The following is a 21493-nucleotide window of genomic DNA, read 5'->3' on the forward strand; positions in this document are numbered from 1 at the left end:
CCGACCCAGCATCCTTTTGAGCGGGCTCGTGAATACACTCGGGCTTTGAATGCAATCAAGATGGAGCGCATGTTTGCTGCTCCTTTCCTTGCCCAGATGGGCAACGGTCACGTGGACGGTGTCTACTCTATGGCAAAGGATCCCGGTTCGCTCGAGCGCTTGGCTAGCGGCAGTGGTGATGGTGTCGTCAAGGTATGGGATCTGCCGACGCAAGGCGAAGTTTGGAACACCCAAGGTCATGAGAACATGGTCAAGGGGCTGTGCTGGACACCAGAGCGAAAACTGTTGTCTTGCGCCACCGACAAGACTGTGAAACTCTGGGATCCTTACAACTCGAACTCCGACTCACCCCCGATGGCAACCTATCTGGGCAACAGCGCCTTCACCAGTGTATCACACCACCGTGATCACCCCTCGTTCGCTGCCGCTTCCGGTGTTATCTCTATTTATGATCTCTCTCGGCCTTCCTCGACTCCGTCGCAAACCTTGCACTGGCCGACCAGTGTCGACACCATCTCATCTGTTGCATTCAACCAGACTGAGACGTCTATTCTTGCTTCGACTGCTATCGACCGCTCCATTATCATGTATGACCTGCGGACTTCCTCGCCAGTCCACAAGACGACCCTGCGTCTGGCATCTAATGCCATTTCTTGGAACCCTATGGAAGCATTCAACTTTGCCGTGGCAAACGAAGATCACAACGCCTACATCTTCGACATGAGAAAGATGGATCGTGCTCTGAATGTTCTGAAGGACCATGTGGCTGCTGTCATGGACGTGGAATTCAGCCCAACTGGTGAAGAGCTGGTCACTGCCTCTTACGACCGGACAATTCGCTTGTGGAACAGAGCAACTGGCCACTCGCGCGACATCTACCACACCAAGCGGATGCAACGGTATGTCTTTCTGCTCTCTATAATGATATCATATGCTAACGTCTCAATAGTGTGTTCACCGCATGCTTCACACCTGACAGCAAATACGTCCTTTCTGGATCAGACGATGGTAATGTCCGTCTGTGGCGTGCCAAGGCCTCAGACCGCAGTGGTATCAAGAGTGCTCGCCAACGTTCCAAGCTTGAATACGACCAGGCTTTGATCAAGCGCTACTCACACATGCCCGATATCCGCCGTATCAAGCGCCAGCGTCATGTGCCCAAGCCTATCAAGAAGGCCGGCGAGATCAAGCGCGAGGAGCTCAATGCTATTAAGAGGCGTGAGGAAAATGTGCGCAAGCATACCAAGAAGAGCAACTTGGCTCCTAGGAGCCATGAGCGTGAGAAGATGATCCTGGCTCGCGAGCAATAGACCAGGACCAGTGGTATCACCTCCACCGACCAGGCTCGGCGCCGACACTTGCAATTGAGGAGTTCTTCAAGTGGGAAAAATGTACAATGAACAGCAGATCGCCCCGCTCTATAATACATGTTGGGTGAGCTTGTTCCACGGCCTCGCATATATACATCGCTCAGCTCCTGAGCTACCAATCACTCTGTCTTCCGAGATGCTTCCCGGCTTTGAGTCACGGCAGCATCGATCCCACTCACGTACCTCGCAATCCGCTGCAGCGCAGCTGGTAGCACGGCATACCAATCCACGAGTGCCGCATACAAAGGCAATCTGATTACACCACCTCGGCCGCTATCAATCGCAGTCACCATCTCGCGGGCAACTTGGACCGGTTCCAAGACAGGCGCAAAGAAATGGTTCGGTGCGCGGACCCAGCCAAATAGCGGTGTTGACATCTGTCCTATCTCCACTAGCAATGTCTTCACTAGCGGATTGCCGCGCATCTCCGCTTCTATTGTTTTATGCAGCGCACTGAGTCCTGCTTTACTTGCTGCATAGTCCGATAGTCCCGCGGCCGTCAATTGACCCAGCACCGAGCTGACCGTAACGAGTGTACCTCCACCTTCCGATTCCAGAATTCCAGGCAGGAACACTTGGTAGAGATGGAACGCCGCCAAGAGATTGGTGCGGATAGTCTTCTCAAACGCATCCGCCGGTAAATCCAGCAATGGAAGGCCATTGATCCTGGCGGCGGCACAGTTGATAACAATAGTCGGCGTCCCCAGCTGCGAGACAGTTAGCAAATCAGAATCCATCAAGCTTTTAAAAAAAAACGAGTCATCAGAACCTGTAGTCCCAACATATTACCCCAAAACAAGAAAACCAGGGGAAAAACAAATATATAAAACATACCTCATCAACAATCCTTCCCTTCGCATCCTCCACCTCGGCCCTATTCCCAACATCACAACGAATATACAGAACCCCAACCCCAAAAACCTCCTCAACACCCTCCTCCCCCAAATCCCTCACATCCAAAACAGCAACACTAGCCCCGCGCATCCCATAATTCTGCGCTATCAACAACCCCAACCCACTAGCTCCCCCAGTAATCACCACAACCTCATTTTCGAAATCGACAGTGCGTTGCACCCCATACGCGACGCGCTGGTTGATTGTTCGCAGGACCCACAGGATCGTTAGGGAGGTTGCGTAAGTGACTGTTAGGATCCAGGATGGGTGAGATAGGGGAGTCACTTGTGCGCGGAGGCAGAGGACGAGGATCCAGGCGATGAAGGGGTTTAGGAGGGACTTTTGGAGGATGTTTAGGAGGGTGTCGATTGTGTAGAGGGTTGAGGTTGGGGGTTGGATTTGGGATTGAGAATGGGGTCGGGGGTCTGCAGTTGTTTTTAGGGGTTGAATTTGGGGCATTTTTGTCTCTTGTTCTTTTTGATGTGTTTGATGGTTGGTGTTGGGTGTTGGAAATGGTGTGAGGTTGGTGGTTTTTGAGTTGCGCTGCGGTTTAGGCTGCGTTGTCCTTGGCCGAGGCTGGTGTGGGTTCGATATAATGCAGTTAGTTGATATAACACATTATAGCCAGCGCATTACAGGGCAAGTAGTGTCGACAATTGAAGATTGAAGTGAACCTGACAAGCGCTTAGTTTTGCGGGGCCGATAAGATATGAACTACAACAGTGATTTCAGGGCTAAATATAGTATAAGTCTCTGGACCTTGGCTTAACGGTCAGTTCAAGGCGAAGAAACTAATGCTATTGTTTAGGAGTCAAACCGAAAACAATATATTCAATTGATAGAACCCCTTGCCGAGAAATGCATCCCTAGCAGACCTCTAACACCGGCCGATAGACCATAGCAAAGCACCTCACGAATAAAATAGACAGAACAACAAATCTAGACAGAACCCATAGATAAACATACATTGAAAACAACACTGACATAAACCCCCCAAGCTCCCATGATCCTCGTTAAATAAATGAAACCCGTCAATTCATGAGCCTCTCTATGGTGATACAAGACAGACTGAAAGCCAACCCTCACTGCTAAGACCTAGCAAGGTTCTTAGCCTGTCACTTCTTCCAACGAACCGAATGACTGAAAGTAGGATAATCCTCAGCCTCAGCCATAATATCCCGATCATCCACAGCCAAAGAAGCATTAAAGCCCTCACCAGCATCAGCATAAGCACGATAATCTGCAGAATCATTATCAGAGTCATTCCCAGAGAATGACACTGGCGACGGCGGGCGCATCATCATCTTAGATGGAGCCTTATGCATTGTGTTAAATGGGGTTCCCACATCTTCCCCGGCAGGAGTTGAGGAAGCCAGAGTGTCCACAAAGTCAGATGCCATTGAGGCTCGAGGTGCAGGAGTCGATCGATGGCCACCCGTTTGTACGGATGCTGGAGCGTTTTTCACGGGCGCTGAGGGTGCTCCGAAAAGAGATACTCCGAGAAGAGATTCAGACCGTGAGACTTCATCGGGAAACAATGGTCTATCAGGAAGTCCATTGCGAGAGCTGATAATAGGGTTACCACCCTCATAGACATTGTAAGAAGCGTTTCTGATAGCAGCCGTGGCGGCCCTAGCAGCTCTGAATGTGGGGTCAGAGGACATGTCTGGGGAACCCGTGGTTGAACGAGTTCGCCTGTCTAGGGTACGCCCCGTTGGGGTTCGTCTTGAAGTTTCCTCAGTGGCCGGGGTCTCAACAGTAACAGAGAAAGCGCGATCTCCATTCTTCGGGCTGGCTTTGGTAGTCTTTGTTGAGGGGGTGGGAGCAGTCGCGGGTTGAGAAGATTGGTCCGATTCCTGGGAGTCAGGTTGTAGATTGGAAGGAAACATAGGGAATCGAGGAAAATCCCTTGAGGCATCCACAAGAAGCTCGACTAGTTCCGCGTGCGAAAGAGATGTCAAGTATGTCCGTCGCTCGTCTTCCGACAAGGCCTCTCCGCCAACTCGAGACTTAGATCTAGCCATGGCGCCTGCCGCTGGAAGAACCAGCTGCTGTCGCTCCGCTGATTTATATGGCTGAGAAGGAGTTTGAGGAACCGATGTGGTCCGAGGAGACCGCTTCGTTGCTGGCTTACGGCCGCGAGTTGAGGTGTGCTTTTGGCGTTTGGCTGAACGTTGCTCCGGCTTGCACTCGCTGCAAACCCACTCAGCTTCCACGGTCTCAATGACCTCGTTTCCAATATTCGGATCGTGGCACTTTTGATGCCAGGGAGTGTCACACTCGTCACATAGAACAATCAAATTGTTTGAGGGGCTGTTTCCTCGGTTGCAGCTGGTGCAAAGGATATTTATCTGGCTTTTCGTGCGCTGTCGCTTCTTTGTTGATAATTTAGCAGATTTAGAAGACTGTTTCATCGCCGCTTTTTCAGCATCATGTGTGGTCGGCTTTTGTACAGAGCGGCCAGACCGAGTTCGGTTAGGAGACGGAGTGGCGACGGCATCAACGTGTTGGACGTCGAGAGGCACGTTCTCATTATTGAAATGGCGCTGCTGCGAAACTGCCTGTAAGACTGTAGATGGAGTCTCTTTTTCACTCAGTGTGGCGTCGCCGGGGGCCAGGCGCTCCCATGGAAGGGAAGGAGGGGGAATTCCTTGGGCAACATCCGCATGGTTGAAGATTTGGCCCTCGAGGACGTTCTTGGGAACCCCCGGATGGATATCTGGAGCGGGGAGGTCCATGAATGTTGCTGAAACCCGCATTCTCAGTGACGAGTTGAGAAGATAGTTTTAAAAATGGGTTGCAGGAAAAGTCCGAGGCGAAAGTGAGGTGAAGTGAAAGGGAAGAAAGTGTAAAGTGGAAGAAGACTATATTTATGTTGCTTTGGAGTCCTTCAGACTCGAGGGTTATAATGGACTTCGCCGTCTCATAGAGGCAAACATAGTCAAGTTCCTTTCAATTGCTCCCGTTGAATGGATTGATGTTGTCGGGAAGACATTTGTATAGCGTCACGTGACGTTCAATGCAACATTAAAATAGCTTTCTTTCACTCATTCTTTGGTTATATATCTGAATATAAGCGATGAAAGGGTTCTGCTTTAGCTGGATTTCGCTTGGTAATCTTAGATTTAGACCGATACTAATCTCTATCCTATGCATGTCAGGTATACAATCAGCATCAAGTTCTTGATTGATTACCTCCAGTATGACTCCAGGCCATCCATGAATGTGGAAAGAATACCAAATTTCCAAAATGCTTACCTACCTAGAGAGTAGAGTATATTGAGGGTAAGTACGAAGCATTTAATGAGATATATACAGTTTGCAACCGACTCCCTATATACAGAAGAAAATGACATTCATGTCTCATAACCATGAAATATTCACGAAACAACACCCTCGTCCTTCAGGCGAGCAATATCTGCCTCACCATAGTCAAGGACACTACCCAAGATCTCATCTGTATGCTGGCCCAAAGTAGGAGGAGGCGTGCGGACACCCGGTGTTGCCTCGGAGTACTTAATAGGCGTATTAACCAGCTTGATAGGTCCACATGCAGGGTGTTCAACCTCGGTGACCATGCCTCGTGCTAGGACTATTGAGTCAAGTTAACATTCACGTTCGTAACGCACATAAGATATCCAGACTTACCATGCTTGTGGTTCAACGTTCCCTGGATATCATTAACAGCAGCATATGGCATCCCACTGCCTTCAAAAATATCCAGCCACTCCTGTGTAGACTTTTGAGCAGTGGTACTCTCAATCATGCCATCGATCTCAGCCCGGTGCTGCACTCGGTCACTGTTAGTGACGAAGCGGGCATCCGTCTTCCACTCCGGGAAGCCCAACCTGTCACACAGCACGCCGAATAGCTTATCGTTACCACCGCCGAAGAGAATGTCTCCATCGCTGGTCTTGTAGCTTCGGTATGGTACAATAGATGCTGGGAAATCATCAGTATAATGTAGACATAGAAGACTCTTCAACACTTACGATGCGCTGTGCCCCATCGCCCTGAATCCTTTTGCCCACTGATAAGCGCAGAGCTAGCCAGGTTTGATAGCGTGGCAACTTGGCAATCACTCAGACAGGCATCGATATGTTGACCCCTGCCCGTCCGGCCCCGAGCAATCAACGCGGCCATAATGGCATTCGATGTGTATAGTCCGGTGGTCAGATCGGTGACGGCTACACCAACCTTAACTGGTGCACCGTCTCGAGCTCCAGTGATATGCATCAAACCCATTTCGGCTTCGACCATGACGTCGTAGCCAGCCCGGTTGCTGTAAGGACCTGTCTGGCCATAGCCAGTGATGCTAGCATAGATCAACTTGGGGTTGATCTCTCGCAGGGTTTCATAGTCCATGCCATATTTCTTAAGGCCACCGGGGAGATAGTTCTCGACTAGGACATCACATTCCTTTGCGAGCTTGTGTAGGATCTCGACACCTGACTTGTGTTGGAAGGACAGACCGAGTGATTTCTTGTTTCGGTTGACCTGAGGATTTGGTTAATACAATATGTCTTATTGTGGTTGAAGAAAGACATACAGCTAGGTAATAGGCACTCTCGCCAGGGCCCTTCTTGGACGCATCTTCATACTTCGCATAGGGCGGGCCCCAAGCTCGAGTATCATCGCCACGCACAGGATGTTCGACCTTAATAACGTCGGCACTATACATCATCCAGTTAGAATACCATAAGGACAACCAATTGAAGCTATAAAAGCTCCCAACATACCCTAAATCACCCAGTATCTGGGTACAATAAGGCTAAAAGAGGTTAGCTTAGACTCTAGGGATACAGCACACCCAGGAGCAAAACTCACACCAGCCAGAACACGGGTCATATCAAGCACACGAATACCAGCCAAAGGCAACGACCCATCAACCGAAGCAGCACTAGAATAGCTCCTCAAGGGCGTCGTGCGTCGCAAGGCATTGCTACCCCAACACGAGCCCGATCGACGAGCAACAGCCTGAAGCTTAAGCACGACCGTCATCTTCAGATATGTAAATCGCAAAACAAAGAACAAAGCACAAAAGACTCGAAAGGCACGTTAAATGTAGGAATTGTGAATCTCCGCCAAAACGCCGACACCGACACCGCTCGGAGCGGCGGCCGATGCCGAGGTGTGTCAACCCCGCGGGTATTTTCTCTTGCAGATCACAAACAACCATGTTCACAGGTCTCGTTGAAACAATTGGCAGTGAGTTTGGTATCTATCTGGAGATCTCATCCCGACTAATATATTCCACCTAGCCGTCACGGCCCTAGAGCCCCTCGATACCTCGTCGAGCGGGGGTGGGGGTACGTCGCTCACCATCTCCGACTGTGAGGAGATCCTCTCCGACGCGCACCTGGGCGATAGCATTGCCGTGAATGGTATTTGAGACCCGCCTATCCATATATGTGAATACCAACTAAACGCCGCTCTTATAGGAACATGTCTCACGGTGACAGCATTCGACAAAACCTGGTTCAAAGTCGGCGTTGCGCCAGAGACGCTGCGCCGCACGAACCTGGGCTCATTGGAGAAGAACTCCTACGTGAACCTTGAGCGAGCCGTCTCGGCCGATACCAGGATGGGTGGACACTTCGTACAGGGCCATGTCGACACCGTTGCGGAAGTCCTCTCTGTGACGCCAGATGGAAACTCGTTGGTGTTCCGGCTGCAGCCGCGGGACCGTGATATCCTGCGGTACGTCGTTGAGAAGGGTTATGTCACCCTTGACGGTGCTAGCTTAACCGTTACCAAGGTTGTCGATGGGCAGGATGGATACTGGGAAGTTATGCTTATTGCCTACACGCAGGAGAAGGTGGTTACTGCGTCGAAGAAGGCAGGTGACCTTGTCAATGTTGAGATTGATATTGTCGGCAAGTACGTCGAGAAGAGTGTGCAGGGATACTTTGCTGGCACGGCCAGTGGGGATTTCGCTATTCTGGAGAAGATGGTTTCTCGCATTGTTGATGAGAAGCTGAAGAAATAGACTAGGAGTTCATGATTTACGCTAACAACGAAGATCCAGTTCACAATTGAAGTCCACACAAGATATTTTCATGCCCTAAAACTTTTGTCGCTTTACTCCATGTACATGTATCCTGAGAAAACCAAACATTCGCGATTACACGTGTAGAAAACCCTGAATGACGCCTGGATGCCTGTCGGGTGTGTGACGGTGAGGATGGTCCTGGTGTTATATACACAGACCTGGGATGTAAAGGCAGGCTCCGCTTGATGCAAAACCTACCACAGTGCTTAATGGACGACATGAGTGATTTAGTCGGGAGTCCACCAAGTGCGTAATGACCGAGCAGCAGCTTCTGTCAGGAAATGTCGTGGTTTCAAACCACTCACTCCTCCATAGAATCATCTGAGTCCGCTTCAGATTCCTCGGTCTCGGCGCCCTCAACCTCTCCCTCCTGGTCATAGTCATCATCACTGAGCCAGGCCTCCTCATCATCCATATCAACGTCGTCGTCATCGTCGTCGGCAACTTGCTGACCATTAGCCTTGGCACTGGCCTTCTCCTTCTTCTTGCGCTCAATGTTTTCCTTTTGGAGCTTCTTTCTCTGCTCCTTCTCCTTCCTCTTAACATCCCAGTTCTGGTCCATCTTGCGCACCTCCTTCTCAGATTTCGTGATGAAGTCGTGCCACATGATTTTGCCATCGCAAACTCCATCCTCGACCTTCATCAAACGAAGACGCAGACGAGGGCCAAGTTCCACCAGCTTCACAGCTCGCTTTTCAACACCAGGGGTGCTAGGGGGCTTATCCTGTCCCTTCTCTGCGGCCTTTTGGCGCTGCTGTTCCCTCTTGTTCAGAACTCGGCGTGTCGTGCTCTCTGCAACCTCCACCTCGGCATCGGTGTCTAGCTCGGTTTCACTGGCTGATGTGTAGCCGGCGGCAGATGGATCGAGGAGATAATCGGCGGCATCTTCTAACTTTCCGAGGTTGGGAACGGCATGTCCCTTCCTGTCTCTATTCCGGATCTCCTTGGGGTCCAAGCGACGGATTCGTTTCGACACTCCAGTCTTCTTTGTGGCAATAGCGTAGTGACGTAGAGTCAGAATATATGAGTCATTGTCCTTTTCGGAGGGCTCTCGGTTGAGCAACATGACACGCTTAATTGAATGCAGAGGCTGGCTCTGGGGGTTGATGGGAGGGAAGAGGGATTGGAAGATGGTGGTGGTGAGGGTCTCAAGGCGCTTCGGCACTTTGGACTCTTCGGTGGCATCTGGGGTGGTAAAGTTGTTCATGACCAGCAAAGGTGGGGTCTTGTGGTCCTGGCCACCACTTCTTGGGCGCTTCATCGCTCTCTCGACATCCTTGCACAACGAATAGTTCTCGACCTTGAAGTGAAGGGTCGGTCCACGGGGAGTAACAGCCAATCGCATATTCGTGTTGCCGGTTGCGGACTTGGAGAACAGCATAAGGTGCGTGACACCGAGAGGTCCAGTCATGACGGTATAATCTCGCAGTCTGTTGGATTTGCGCTCCTGTATATCTTGTTAGACACAGCCTGAAAAGCAATTTATTCTCAATCATACCTTCAGTCGCACGGCAGTATCGGGCTCCATCATACGGCGAACATCCTTAACCAGCTGAGTGACACTGGTACCGACCTGAGAAGCGCCTACTCGAATGACCATAGACTTTGGGGTCTTGGCCATTGAGGCAGCGCCACCCTTGACAGCAGCCGACGCATTCTGCGGCTTCTGGTGAGTGCGCTTCTTGACACGCTGCTTGGCCATTTTGAATCTGAAAAAAAGAAAATGGAGAGGAAAATCTATGGATAGCAATCAAGTCCAACAGCTGGAGGTTTTTTTTCCAAAAATTAAGTTCCGCGGCAGAATCGGATCAACGATATTGCGGCTCCACATTAAATTATTTCTTTTGACATGAACATCTTCGATTTTTTTGCTAGACAAGATTATTAAAGATGCCGATCACCAAGAAGCGCAAGGTCGCCCACGAGGCGCCTGTCCAAGAAAGTGCCCCTTCAAATGCGAGCGCTTCTGGCCCCGAGCCCGCCAACGAGGACCCCGATGTCGAAGATGCTACCTCCGAGACTGAGGTCGCCCCCAGTGCGCCGAAGACATTCAAAGAACTGGGTATCATCGACGCTTTATGTGAAGCTTGCACAAACCTAGGATACAAGGCCCCAACACCAATTCAGGCCGAATCGATTCCTCTTGCTTTGCAAGGCCGTGATATGATTGGTCTTGCGGAAACAGGTAGTGGAAAGACAGCAGCTTTTGCGCTTCCTATCCTACAGGGTATGTATAATCCAAGGTCATCAGACTATAAAAAGAGCTAAGCTAACCGCTGAAACAGCTCTCATGGAAAAGCCCCAACCATTCTTCGGCCTGGTACTAGCACCAACCCGTGAACTCGCCTACCAGATCGCCCAGTCATTCGAAAACCTCGGCTCAACCATCGCAGTAAGATGCGCCACAATCGTCGGAGGAATGGACATGGTCCCACAGTCCATCGCACTAGGCAAGAAGCCACACATCATCGTCGCCACTCCCGGACGACTCCTCGACCACCTCGAGAACACAAAGGGCTTCTCCCTCCGCAGCATGAAGTACCTAGTAATGGACGAAGCCGACAGACTATTGGACATGGACTTCGGCCCAATTCTCGACAAAATCCTCAAGGTGCTCCCGCGCGAGCGCCGCACTTTCCTCTTCTCCGCAACCCTAAGCTCAAAGGTCGAGTCGCTCCAGCGCGCCTCGCTTTCAAACCCGCAGCGCGTCTCTATCTCCTCCAGCAAGTACCAGACCGTCTCCACGCTACAGCAATACTTCCTACTCCGCCCACACAAACACAAGGACGTCTACCTCGCGTACCTCCTCGAGAAGTTCACCGGCCAGTCTGCTATTATCTTTATGCGCACTGTCCACGAGACACAGCGTGTTGCCTACCTTCTACGCGGGCTAGGTCTCGGTGCAATCCCGCTGCATGGACAACTCTCGCAGTCTGCTCGTCTCGGTGCACTGGGCAAGTTCCGCTCACGTAGTCGGGATATCCTCGTCGCGACGGATGTTGCTGCGCGTGGTCTGGATATTCCTTCTGTGGATGTTGTGCTGAACTATGATCTGCCAACTGATAGTAAGACGTATATTCACCGCGTTGGTCGTACTGCGCGTGCGGGTAAGAGTGGTGTTGCTATTAGCTTTGTGTCGCAATATGATGTGGAGATCTGGCAGCGGATTGAGGGTGCGCTTGGAAAGCAGTTGCCTGAATATGACGCTCCCAAGGATGAGGTTATGCTTCTTGCTGACAGTGTTGGTGAATCTCAGCGTTTGGCTATCCAGGCGATGAAGACCTATGATGAGAAGAAGGGGAGCAAAGGAAAAGGCAAGTTCGGGCACAATGGCAAGCGTGGCCGTGATGCCATGGATCAGGAAGAGGGATAAAATAAAAGTACGGTGTAAGAGTTTGTTATACATGAATAAATGCCCTACGAAGAGTACAAAGTGTTCAGGTGTTTGAAAGAACTCATAGATTTCATTACTGCATCAAAATGACCTCGAATATTTTCTGGACCTTATTTCCTGTCTCTCGAGTCGCAGGCTTTTCGCTGCCCGTTTTCCAAGCCCAGTGCTAGCCACACTGGCCAAGATAAACAGTGGTCTGTACCTTATTTGTGAAGGTTTAACAAACCACTAGGCACTGCCTGCCTCACTGACGGCATTGGCCACGCGAGTGGCCAGGTCATCTGCCTCGGAGCGGCTAGCAGCCTCGGCGTAGACACGGACAGCATCCTCGGTGCCACTGGCACGGGCAAAGCTGCGACCCTTGTTGTAGCGAGACTGCAAGGACTCAATGGTACCCTGCAGGCCAGCAGGAGACTCGAGCTTACGCTCAGCATCGTAAGCCTTGAAAATAGAGCGGTCGTTGACCTCGACACGCACCAGGCGTGAGGGGAGATCGGTGTAAGTGCCGAGCCACTCCTTGGGGGACCAGCCCTTGTGGGCGAGGATGGCCTCGACAAGGAGCATGTCGGACAGAGCATCGCCGACAGCCTGGTTAATTAGGTCGGTCAGGGCCTGGAGGCTCTCCAAAGCGTGCTGCTGCGCGGGCGACTGGGGCTCGGTGTTCTTGATGACCTTCAGGGCATTCTCGGAGAATGTCACTGTGCCATGGCCGTTGGCCTCAAAGTAGACACCGACGTCGAAGCGTAGAGCGGCGTGGTGGAGATGCTTGACACCGGTGTTGGTGCAGATGATGGGGAGCTTCAGGACCTTTTCGATGTAATCTGTGCTGGAGCCGTTGGCGTAGGCGGTCTGGACGACACCGATCTTCAGCTTTGAGGCAATGCCGGCACTGCGAGCGAGGTCACCAATGAAAGAGGCTGCAAGAGTGGCGATGCGGTCACCGTCGAGAAGGCGGAAGATGTTGCTCTCGTCCTGGAAGTAGTAGACCAGACGATCGGCGTCACCATCAAGCGAAGCACATCGGTCAAGCGGGGCAGCCTTGGATGAAGGAGGAGCACGCTGCTTCGTCTTAACGTAGTCGGCACCACACTATATGAATGCGATTAGTTAAATGTGTGGGGTGGGTTGTTGACCAGGTAGGGCATACATCAAAGTTCAAGCTGTCAGGGTTGATCACATCGTCGTTGACAACCTTAATATCAATTCCGGAAAGGAACTTCATAAGCTCCCGCAGCTTGGGACCACCCACCCCGTTGGCGCAGTCAACGGTCAAGCCACCCTGAACTTTGACGCCGCGCATAACCTTCTTGAAAGCGTTTGCGAGCTTCTCATAGTATCCCTGCTCAGTGGGCTCACCATATTCGTATTGGGTTCCCAGAGTGTTCTTGCAGCGGACGACGTAGTGCAGCTGAGGGGTGGTCATGAACTTGAAGTCGACGAATTCGACCTCAGTTGCGGTGAGGGCGGCATTCAGCACGCCAACCAGACGGGAACCAGAAGCACGGGTATCACGCGCAAATACCACACGGGCTGGGTTGGTCATCTTCACGTCGATCTCCTTCACGAGTTCATCGTACACATCGGCGATCGATTCCAAGGGAGCATTGGCCAGTCGTGTCGCATAAGTCTCCCACTCGGCCTGTTTATGGTGAGCAATTTTTTCCCAATTTGGACACAGGCTAATATTACCTCGAGCATCTCTCCCTATAATAATAATAAGTCAGATATATCTCCATAGAACTGTTGAGGGGCTGAACATACCATCGGGTCAACCAACTTGACACCATTGTCCTCCGCGGGGTTGTGACTGGCAGTGACCATAACACCAATCCATTGTCCGCTGAGCTTCTTGGAGCGCAAGCTTGCAAGCAAGCCAACGGCAAAAACAACAGTGTTGAGGAGATCACTGAGGCGAGTCGGTCAGAATACGTCAATGTCAACAAAGGGACGATCGCGGGGTTCTGGAGGACGTGGAGGCGGGGCGGGTCAGTGAAGAAACTTACGCTTTCATGCGAAACTGTAATCCGGCAAAGGTAAGTCAGCTATTCATCTGTGTAGAGTATTCCCCAATGCGACTTACTCCTGCGGTTCCATACTCAAACAACCGGCCCTCGGGCTTTATGTACTGGAGCGCCGCCTCGGTGATCGCTTTCTTGACAGCCGGAGAAGCCATGGTGCAATATGTGATGATCAATTTAAGCACCGGGGGAATATGAAGCGAAAAGAGAGGTGCTTTGAAGCTGTCAAGAAAGGTGTGAAGAGTTGAAACAAAAAAAAGGCTGAAGGGGTGAGACACGGGCTATTGCGACGGCCCTAGCGGTGAGCCAATGGCGGGGAAGCCAGGCACCACACGGCAGAATGCGTGGCAATAAGACGAGCTCAACATAGAATTAACTGCTACAGTGGGGGTTATCTCGCAGGAATGTCACTGACACTATTTTTGGCTACATGTTGACCCTTGCTTCTATATATAACCGAAATGGTGTTCATGCCTTCGGTCTATGCCTTCAGTCTATGCGCCGCAATATCATCTTGTGCGTCCTTGATCAAGAACCTGTCGGTAACAACCGATACATTAGTCATGAAAATATCAATCAGATGGGAAATACTCACGAGTACCACCAAGCAGTGGGTATCACAGTGCCCAGATGCCACAGGCTGTGGGCATCAATCAATCCGTTCCAAGGGGGAAAATCAAGCAACTCCAAGCTCATGGCAAGGATGATCCACGCGACTATCATACCGGGCCAAGCAGTCCAGGACTTCAGATACTTCTGGTATCGGAAGATACTGAATCCAGTCCACATAAGATTCTGGATAATTCCAACCACCACGTTCGCCGCCATATTGTAAGTGTAATTCCAAGACCAGAAGCTGAGGTATCCAACGTGCAATGTGTAGAGAACAAGACAGATGGCAGTCCAGAAGCGACGCAGTGTGGGGCGGTATTGGGTGTTTTCGAGATCCAGTCGGAAGATTCGAACCACGGCCAGATAGAGACCGTACAGAACATTGGCGCCGGCGCCCCAGTAGTCCAGCTTCTCAGTCAAGGGGAAGTCACGCATGTGGAAGATCATGCTGAAACTCCAGCTAGCAAGCCCAATATATCCAAACACCATGTAGTATTGGCGCAGGGAGTGCCAGGCGGGGATCGACTCCTGGATGCGAGACATGCCGTGCCAGTGCGCGGCGAAGTTGAGGAAGGAGAAGAGCACTGAGAAGGGCTCCTGCATGCCCAGGAGTCGACGGAACGGCCATTTTCCATGGAATTGAACAACCGGGTTGATCATCGGGGGGTCACGCGAGACTCGACGGTCGGTAACGACATGTTGGCAGGTATAGTCACATTCGGCAGGGCAGGTCCATAGTAGCAAGCGGTGGTGCAGAGCTGGCAAGGTCAGAAAAGGGGAACATGGGAGATGAGTGGAATAAATAATGGACATACGTAGCACTGAGTTGCCACTCTGACAATTTTCCGTTTTACAGACCTAGGTTTGTTAATCGACTGCACGGGTTAATTTGTTCGACGTACGACGTACCTGGACACATTCTTTGAAGTCAGGCAGATGGTCACCCAATGACGCGTTGGACCGGCCAATGAGTGATGCAAAGAGAACAAAAGCAAATAGAGTGTAAAGGTTCGCTCTTCCGGCCAGATGCATGGTGTCTGGCGTAAAACGCGTAAGCTTCGAAGAGATGACAGTTGGGCGGAGTTCCCGTCGGCATCATAGAGCCTCCCTCGGTAGTCTTGGCATCAAAACAGTGCTCACTTACCCCACAGCCACTGATCTATGGGATTAATACTCTTCAACAAACAAAGTTATTCTGAAGAAGACTATTGAGGTTTCATCCTCTGTTGTTATCATACATGAATCCAAACTTCTATTCTATCTCAAGCCCTAGAAAGGTGTGGCAGATGTCGTGCCATTCTGCTCTAGCTACGAAGATATCACCAGATACTTGGAGTCTCTATCTATGTTTACAATACAACTTCTTCTTACATGCCATACAAAACCAACTGAAAAAGTACACGTAGATAGGCATATAGATTTGATGCACCTAGCCCTAAGAATCACGTGCCGTGCCTACACGTGACATACTAATCCGGCTAGCGCGGGCGGGGATTGGAGTTGAGCTTGGCGGGCAGGCAAATAATCAGAAAAAAAAAGTTAAGAGGGACTTGTTCTTGGTCTTCACCTTCCATTTTTCTTCACCCTTTACATTCTCGTTCTTCTTATTACCAAGATGAACAGCAACGGTTCCGAGACCCCTGCTGGTATTACCAGCAGTGCCGACCGCATGGTCGGCATGGAGCACTCTGAAGTGCGCTACTTCACTAGGTACGATGTTCTGACAGTTTCCTCGGAATTGGGATGCTAACCATTCTATAGCTACGATCACCACGGTAATTTATTCCAATAGATGGCAAATGCCAGGTTCACATTGACTGACAATTGCTTTTTCCCGAGTACAGGTATCCACGAGGAGATGCTGGTAAGTGCAAATTGACTGGCAGAATGGCGCTATTCGCATTTTCTAATCGGTCTCATGTCTACAGAAAGATGATGTTCGCACCCGTTCTTACCGCGACTCGATCTACCAGAACCGCCACATCTTCAAGGACAAGGTTGTCCTTGACGTCGGCTGTGGAACTGGTATCCTGAGCATGTATGTCTTAGGATATTTGCAAATTATCAAGTCCGCCATTGACCGTTCTCCCTTACAGGTTCGCTGCTCGCGCTGGTGCCAAGCACGTTATCGGTGTCGACATGTCCTCGATCATCGAGAAGGCCCGTGAGATTGTTCACGTCAACGGCCTGTCTGACAAGATTACTCTTCTCCAGGGCAAGATGGAGGAAGTAAACCTTCCTTTCCCCAAGGTTGATATTATCATCTCCGAGTGGATGGGTTACTTCCTTCTCTACGAGTCCATGTTGGATACCGTTCTCTACGCTCGTGACACCTACCTCAACCCCGGCGGTCTGATTTTCCCCGACAAGGCCACCATGTACGTTGCTGGTATTGAGGACGGTGACTACAAGGACGACAAGATTGGGTGTAAGCAAAACTACTGGATCTAATCACCTTCTGTTACTGATCATCTTTAGTCTGGGACAATGTCTATGGCTTTGACTACAGCCCCATGAAGGAGATTGCTCTCAACGAGCCCCTTGTCGACACCGTCGAGATGAAGGCTCTTGTGACCGACCCTTGCCCGATCATCACTTTCGATCTTAACACCGTCACCGCCGCCGACCTTGCTTTCAAGGTCCCCTACTCCCTCACTGCCAAGCGCAGCGACTTCATCCACGCTCTCATCGCTTGGTTCGATATCGAGTTCAGCGCCTGCCACAAGCCCATCCACTTCTCCACCGGTCCTCACGCCAAGTACACTCACTGGAAGCAGACCGTGTTCTACCTGCGCGATGTCCTCACCGTTGAGGAAGAGGAGGGTGTTACCGGCTGGATCGAGAACCGCCCTAACGAGAAGAACAAGCGTGACCTTGACATTGGCATCTCGTACAAGTTCGAGACTTCTGACGTCACCCGCGCTGCCGAGGGTGGTTGCTTCTACCGCATGTAAGTTGGTCAGCATTCGTGTTTGGTCTCAATATTCTAACCCGCTGCAGGTGTTAATTTTTCTTTTTTAACGTGATATTGGGGTTATACTTGCACGTTTGCACAATATACGGGAAATACTTTCATCACCAATGCATTCTGGCATGGGCATGTCTGGAATTGCCCACGGCGATTCTCGCCATTATTTCTTTCGGCGTTACGTTCTTGGGAGGCAGGAAAAGGCATTATGCGGCGCGTACGGAGATATGATTGTGAAGCTCCTCGAATTTCCAGGTAGACTGATACCCCGAGTCGATGCTTAGTCTAGCAAACTCCGACGCTCTTCTTCTGGACAGTGATTTCTGTGGTCTTTCTAAATCTCTAAAAGTAATATTCAGTAAAAACAGCACTGATCTGCAATGGGAAATTGTGCCAAGAAGATGCCGCGTCGGCTAACCAACGGCAACAAATCATCCCAGAATTATCAGATCCTCGGCTCCTTATAGCCCCCGCAATTGTCGGAGATACTTTAGCTTGCCTTTCCCTTTTTTTTCTTCTCTGGCATATCTCACCTAGTTCCCTATTTCATTCACTAAATATATACAATGTCGGCCCCTGGAGCTGGTCACGAATTCCCCCGTCAAGAGGTCTCTTGGCAGAAGCGCGACGTGCTGTTATTCGCCAACAGTATTGGCATCAAGGCCGACGAGCTGCACTTCCTCTATGTAAGCTTCATGGCTATTAGTCCGAATCGCAGATCTGATTGGTGTCTAGGAACTTCACCCGAACTTCGCAGTGTTCCCTACCTACTCTCTCATCCTTCGTATGTCAACCATACCCCCGACCTTGTCATTTCTCGCGCTAATATTCGTCCCATCTACCAGCCTTCAAGCTCACTGACCAAGAAGTCACCGATTTCTATGGCCGCCAAAAGGCCGTCCACATTCCCGGAGTGCCCGACCTCGACCACCGCTTTGGAGTCGATGGCCAGCGCAAGCTCACAGTCCTGAAGCCGCTTCCTGCCACTAGCGCCGGCCGTAAATTCGAGCTGCGCAACACTGTTATTGGTGTATATGATAAGGGTAAGCCCGGTACTGTTATTGAGACCGAGCAGTCTATCGTGGACAAGGAGTCTGGCGAGGTATACTCCAAGGTCGTGTCCAGTGGCTTCCTTGTTGGCCAAGGAGGCTGGGGTGGTCCCAAGGGTAAGATCACGGATTTCTCAAGATAATGTGTGATGTATACTAACCTATTCGAACAGGACCCAGCACTGTCAACTTCGCCCCACCCCAGGGCAAGGCTCCCGATGCTACCCATGTTATTCAGAGCAACATGGAGACAGCCCACCTATACCGGTAAGTCTAAAATATGGCAAGGACACATTCAAATATCTTGCATGAAAGGTGCAATCGAATAAACCGTTGGTTACTAACTCCTATCAGTCTCAATGGCGACTACAACCCTCTCCACGCCACACCCGAGCCCGGTCAGAAGATGGGCTTCGGCGGTACTATTATCCACGGCCTTTTCAGCTGGAACTCTGCTGCGCACGGTGTTCTGCGCGAATTGGGTGGCAGCGATCCTGCCAATATGAAGGAGTTCCAGGCCCGCTTTGCCTCGCCCGTTCGGCCTGGGGATAAGCTTACCACAGAGATGTGGAAGATGGGCAATGTCCAAGATGGCTTTGAGGAGGTTCGCTTTGTTACTAAGAATGACAAGGGTAAGGTTGTTCTGAGCAATGGACGTTGTCTGTTGAAGGTGGTTGGTGGTGTCAAGAGCAAGCTGTGAGTTTATATTGCAAACCATATTTCGGCATCTAGTTTTCAGACACGAACAATAAATAAAACATATTGTCTGTAAAGCTATAATCCTAAATTGACGCCTTTCATTCTTTGAGGCTGCTATAGTTCCTTTAATCCTTGCACGTGACCACGTTGTCACCTCGGCTGATGCTCCGCTTAGGCTTCATAAATGCTACCCCGGATCTGATCGATGACCTTCAATTGATCTTCTCAACCTTCGATAGCCCACTTTTCTATGCCAAACATGAGTCTAAGCTGGCGTGCAGCACTCAGGTCGACTAGGCTGTGGAAACAGGCCAGGTAAGAGGATCTATATCCGGGTATTGAATATAAAGAGCTAACGTCGTCGAAATCAGGCCCCGCTTTGCCCCGCCTGGTGGTCTGGTATGTTCTTGATTCACTGATATCGGCTCATATTGTCCATTAGGGAACTAACTCAATCTCTTCGGTTTGACCTCATAGGCGGTTAACTACCGAAATCCCGCGCCTGGATCCTTGAGGTTCATGGGCTTCAAGGCTCAAAATGACAACAAACCTGAGATTGAGCGGCGGTCAGATCCTGTTCTGTCTGAGTCCACGCCAAGTATCGTGGCAATTCAAGATGTTGTTGATACAGCGGGTCAGAAACACAAGTTAGAGTTGTGAGTTGATCGCTGTCTGATGCCCTTGGATAGACTTTGCCGTATACTAACTTGTTGCAGTGGCCAATTCTTCCTCAGGTTAGTGACTGGTTGCATATTAGAAGGTGATATCGCAACACAAAGTCTAATTCTGTGGTTAGAGAAAATTGCCAATGTTCAGCGTGTATCCATCCAGACACAAAGCAAAGAGCAGCCGACACTTTTGCGGTAAGAAAAATTCGTGCTCAACTTCCTCACATACATGCTCATTCTTTCTGGTACGATCTCTACAGATTTCGGAAGACGTTCATGCATTGTCATTCGAGTCCAAGGGCGAAGCTCTCGAGGTGAAATGTAAGGAAGCATTTACCTGAGCACCAGGATTATCAGTATTAACGCAGGCATAGGGTCTGATGAGCACCTGGGTATCTATCCGTGGAAATGGCTTGGTCCGCACAAGCAAAACCGAAATGGAAATGCTCAGGGCAGTGATATCAGAGCCCGTGCTAAGATTTCGCCCGCGATGGCAGACCCTAACTGCAGCCCACCACCTGTCAGGTAAAGTTGCAGCCATATCAAAGACAAGTCTTTTGAAGATTGCTGACACTCAAGAAGGTCATTTGTCCCAACTTCTCTCACCAAGAGAGAATACCCCACGGTCTCCTACGAAGGCGTAATGTCGGACGAGTCTCGTCTTCGGGAATGGTTGGAACTTATTGTAAGTGGCCCTATATTCATTTGACCGGTTTTCCTGTCCCTGAGAAGATTGTTTTTTTAATATATATTACAGTGGGAGAAAGGATATTGTTTCGTGTCAGGTGTCCCTGTTGCCCCAGAAGCGACTCAAGGTCTCATCGAACGGATTGCATTTATCAGACATACTCATTATGGTACATTTCAACACCCCTCGCTCTCCTTCTAATGTACTAATAAACAAATTCTAGGTGGCTTTTGGGACTTCACAGCCGACTTGACCTTCAAGGACACTGCTTATACCAACGAACTCCTGGGTGCCCATACAGACAACACATATTTCACAGACCCAGCAAGGCTTCAACTATTCCACCTACTATCCCATACCGATGGCGATGGAGGTGCTAGTCTGCTCGTTGACGGAATCGAAGCAGCTGACATATTGCGCGCGGAGAATCCTTCTTATTATGAAGCCTTAATAAAGTACAGGCACCCGTGGCACGCCAGTGGAAACGACGATACCTGCATCCAACCATCCGCCCAGGCACCTGTTCTTTCTGTCCATCCAGATCTGAACCAGGTATATCAGATTCGCTGGAACAACTATGATCGCGCGCCGAAGGTGGACTGGTCGGCAGCCGAACAGTTGGAATGGTACAGCGCGGCACGCCGGTATAATCGGATTCTGCAAAGCAGGGAAATCTGGACGCAACTTGAACCTGGAACAGCACTGAGTGAGTTTCTGTGGGGGGTATTGTGATCGTCGCTCTTTAGCTAACTGTTTTGCTTTAGTCTTTGATAACTGGAGAATGATGCATGGTCGCTCCCAATTTACTGGGAAGAGACGGATGTGTGGGGGTTATGGTACGTATTAACCTCATTATTTTAATTCACGATACTAATTAAATCCAGTCAACAATGATGACTTCATTTCCCGGCTTCGATTGCTCAAATATGGCCGTGAAGCTGTGTTGAACAACCTTGGCAATATCCCTACAAGTCACGATCCTGAGAACCCGAATAGCATTGTATAAAGTGAGATCAAGGAGTGTATATGGACTGTATTTAGCAATATCACATACATTTATCAACATTCTGCTATAAATAAG

General features: G+C 50.3%; 11 protein-coding genes across 11 annotated transcripts; 5 read left to right on the forward strand and 6 right to left on the reverse strand.

Annotated features, from left to right (window-relative positions):
• Positions 1-1489: 1489 nt before the first annotated feature.
• On the reverse strand, positions 1490-2723 carry PENARI_c001G10711 (uncharacterized protein; the record flags this gene model as incomplete). Its single annotated transcript, XM_022626970.1, has 2 exons — positions 1490-2077; positions 2205-2723. The coding sequence occupies 2 exons, from the start codon at positions 2721-2723 to the stop codon at positions 1490-1492; spliced, it is 1107 nt and encodes a 368-aa protein (XP_022493116.1).
• A 656-nt stretch (positions 2724-3379) lies between these two features.
• Positions 3380-5023, reverse strand: PENARI_c001G03738 (phf1/phf2 family PHD finger domain-containing protein; the record flags this gene model as incomplete). Its single annotated transcript, XM_022626419.1, has 1 exon — positions 3380-5023. One exon carries the CDS (start codon positions 5021-5023, stop codon positions 3380-3382), a length of 1644 nt encoding a protein of 547 aa, XP_022493089.1.
• Positions 5024-5644: 621 nt separating this feature from the next.
• On the reverse strand, positions 5645-7265 carry PENARI_c001G01827 (CaiB/BaiF CoA transferase family protein; the record flags this gene model as incomplete). The annotated part of the gene is made up of 6 exons (XM_022626259.1): positions 5645-5856; positions 5913-6206; positions 6257-6761; positions 6814-6937; positions 7004-7035; positions 7092-7265. The coding sequence occupies 6 exons, from the start codon at positions 7263-7265 to the stop codon at positions 5645-5647; spliced, it is 1341 nt and encodes a 446-aa protein (XP_022493120.1).
• Positions 7266-7441: 176 nt separating this feature from the next.
• On the forward strand, positions 7442-8253 carry PENARI_c001G02384 (riboflavin synthase; the record flags this gene model as incomplete). The annotated part of the gene is made up of 3 exons (XM_022626306.1): positions 7442-7472; positions 7526-7648; positions 7706-8253. 3 exons carry the CDS (start codon positions 7442-7444, stop codon positions 8251-8253), a joined length of 702 nt encoding a protein of 233 aa, XP_022493066.1.
• Positions 8254-8617: 364 nt separating this feature from the next.
• On the reverse strand, positions 8618-10018 carry PENARI_c001G04273 (Brix domain-containing protein; the record flags this gene model as incomplete). Its single annotated transcript, XM_022626453.1, has 2 exons — positions 8618-9763; positions 9815-10018. The coding sequence occupies 2 exons, from the start codon at positions 10016-10018 to the stop codon at positions 8618-8620; spliced, it is 1350 nt and encodes a 449-aa protein (XP_022493759.1).
• Positions 10019-10206: 188 nt separating this feature from the next.
• Positions 10207-11689, forward strand: rrp3 (RNA-dependent ATPase RRP3; the record flags this gene model as incomplete). The annotated part of the gene is made up of 2 exons (XM_022626858.1): positions 10207-10543; positions 10602-11689. 2 exons carry the CDS (start codon positions 10207-10209, stop codon positions 11687-11689), a joined length of 1425 nt encoding a protein of 474 aa, XP_022493352.1.
• A 249-nt stretch (positions 11690-11938) lies between these two features.
• On the reverse strand, positions 11939-13883 carry agm1 (phosphoacetylglucosamine mutase PCM1; the record flags this gene model as incomplete). The annotated part of the gene is made up of 6 exons (XM_022626688.1): positions 11939-12799; positions 12858-13349; positions 13400-13414; positions 13472-13616; positions 13714-13727; positions 13791-13883. The coding sequence occupies 6 exons, from the start codon at positions 13881-13883 to the stop codon at positions 11939-11941; spliced, it is 1620 nt and encodes a 539-aa protein (XP_022493963.1).
• Positions 13884-14209: 326 nt separating this feature from the next.
• PENARI_c001G02964 (PGAP3/PER1 family protein) lies at positions 14210-15372 on the reverse strand (the record flags this gene model as incomplete). The annotated part of the gene is made up of 4 exons (XM_022626346.1): positions 14210-14264; positions 14324-15098; positions 15156-15198; positions 15250-15372. 4 exons carry the CDS (start codon positions 15370-15372, stop codon positions 14210-14212), a joined length of 996 nt encoding a protein of 331 aa, XP_022493428.1.
• A 583-nt stretch (positions 15373-15955) lies between these two features.
• On the forward strand, positions 15956-17347 carry rmtA (protein-arginine omega-N methyltransferase HMT1; the record flags this gene model as incomplete). The annotated part of the gene is made up of 7 exons (XM_022626165.1): positions 15956-16050; positions 16102-16115; positions 16185-16204; positions 16269-16378; positions 16437-16768; positions 16819-17290; positions 17341-17347. 7 exons carry the CDS (start codon positions 15956-15958, stop codon positions 17345-17347), a joined length of 1050 nt encoding a protein of 349 aa, XP_022493768.1.
• Positions 17348-17874: 527 nt separating this feature from the next.
• On the forward strand, positions 17875-19057 carry PENARI_c001G08213 (putative peroxisomal dehydratase; the record flags this gene model as incomplete). The annotated part of the gene is made up of 5 exons (XM_022626783.1): positions 17875-17994; positions 18044-18092; positions 18154-18474; positions 18531-18624; positions 18712-19057. The coding sequence occupies 5 exons, from the start codon at positions 17875-17877 to the stop codon at positions 19055-19057; spliced, it is 930 nt and encodes a 309-aa protein (XP_022493093.1).
• Positions 19058-19315: 258 nt separating this feature from the next.
• Positions 19316-21418, forward strand: PENARI_c001G05799 (putative trimethyllysine dioxygenase TmlH; the record flags this gene model as incomplete). Its single annotated transcript, XM_022626594.1, has 12 exons — positions 19316-19371; positions 19428-19455; positions 19534-19712; positions 19773-19790; positions 19853-19919; positions 19985-20045; positions 20099-20249; positions 20307-20409; positions 20482-20581; positions 20636-21118; positions 21177-21248; positions 21297-21418. 12 exons carry the CDS (start codon positions 19316-19318, stop codon positions 21416-21418), a joined length of 1440 nt encoding a protein of 479 aa, XP_022493714.1.
• Positions 21419-21493: the final 75 nt, after the last annotated feature.

Source organism: Penicillium arizonense (genome assembly GCF_001773325.1).
Source record: "Penicillium arizonense strain CBS 141311 chromosome Unknown PENARI_contig001, whole genome shotgun sequence".
In the NCBI taxonomy this organism is placed as follows: Eukaryota; Fungi; Ascomycota; class Eurotiomycetes; order Eurotiales; family Aspergillaceae; genus Penicillium; species Penicillium arizonense.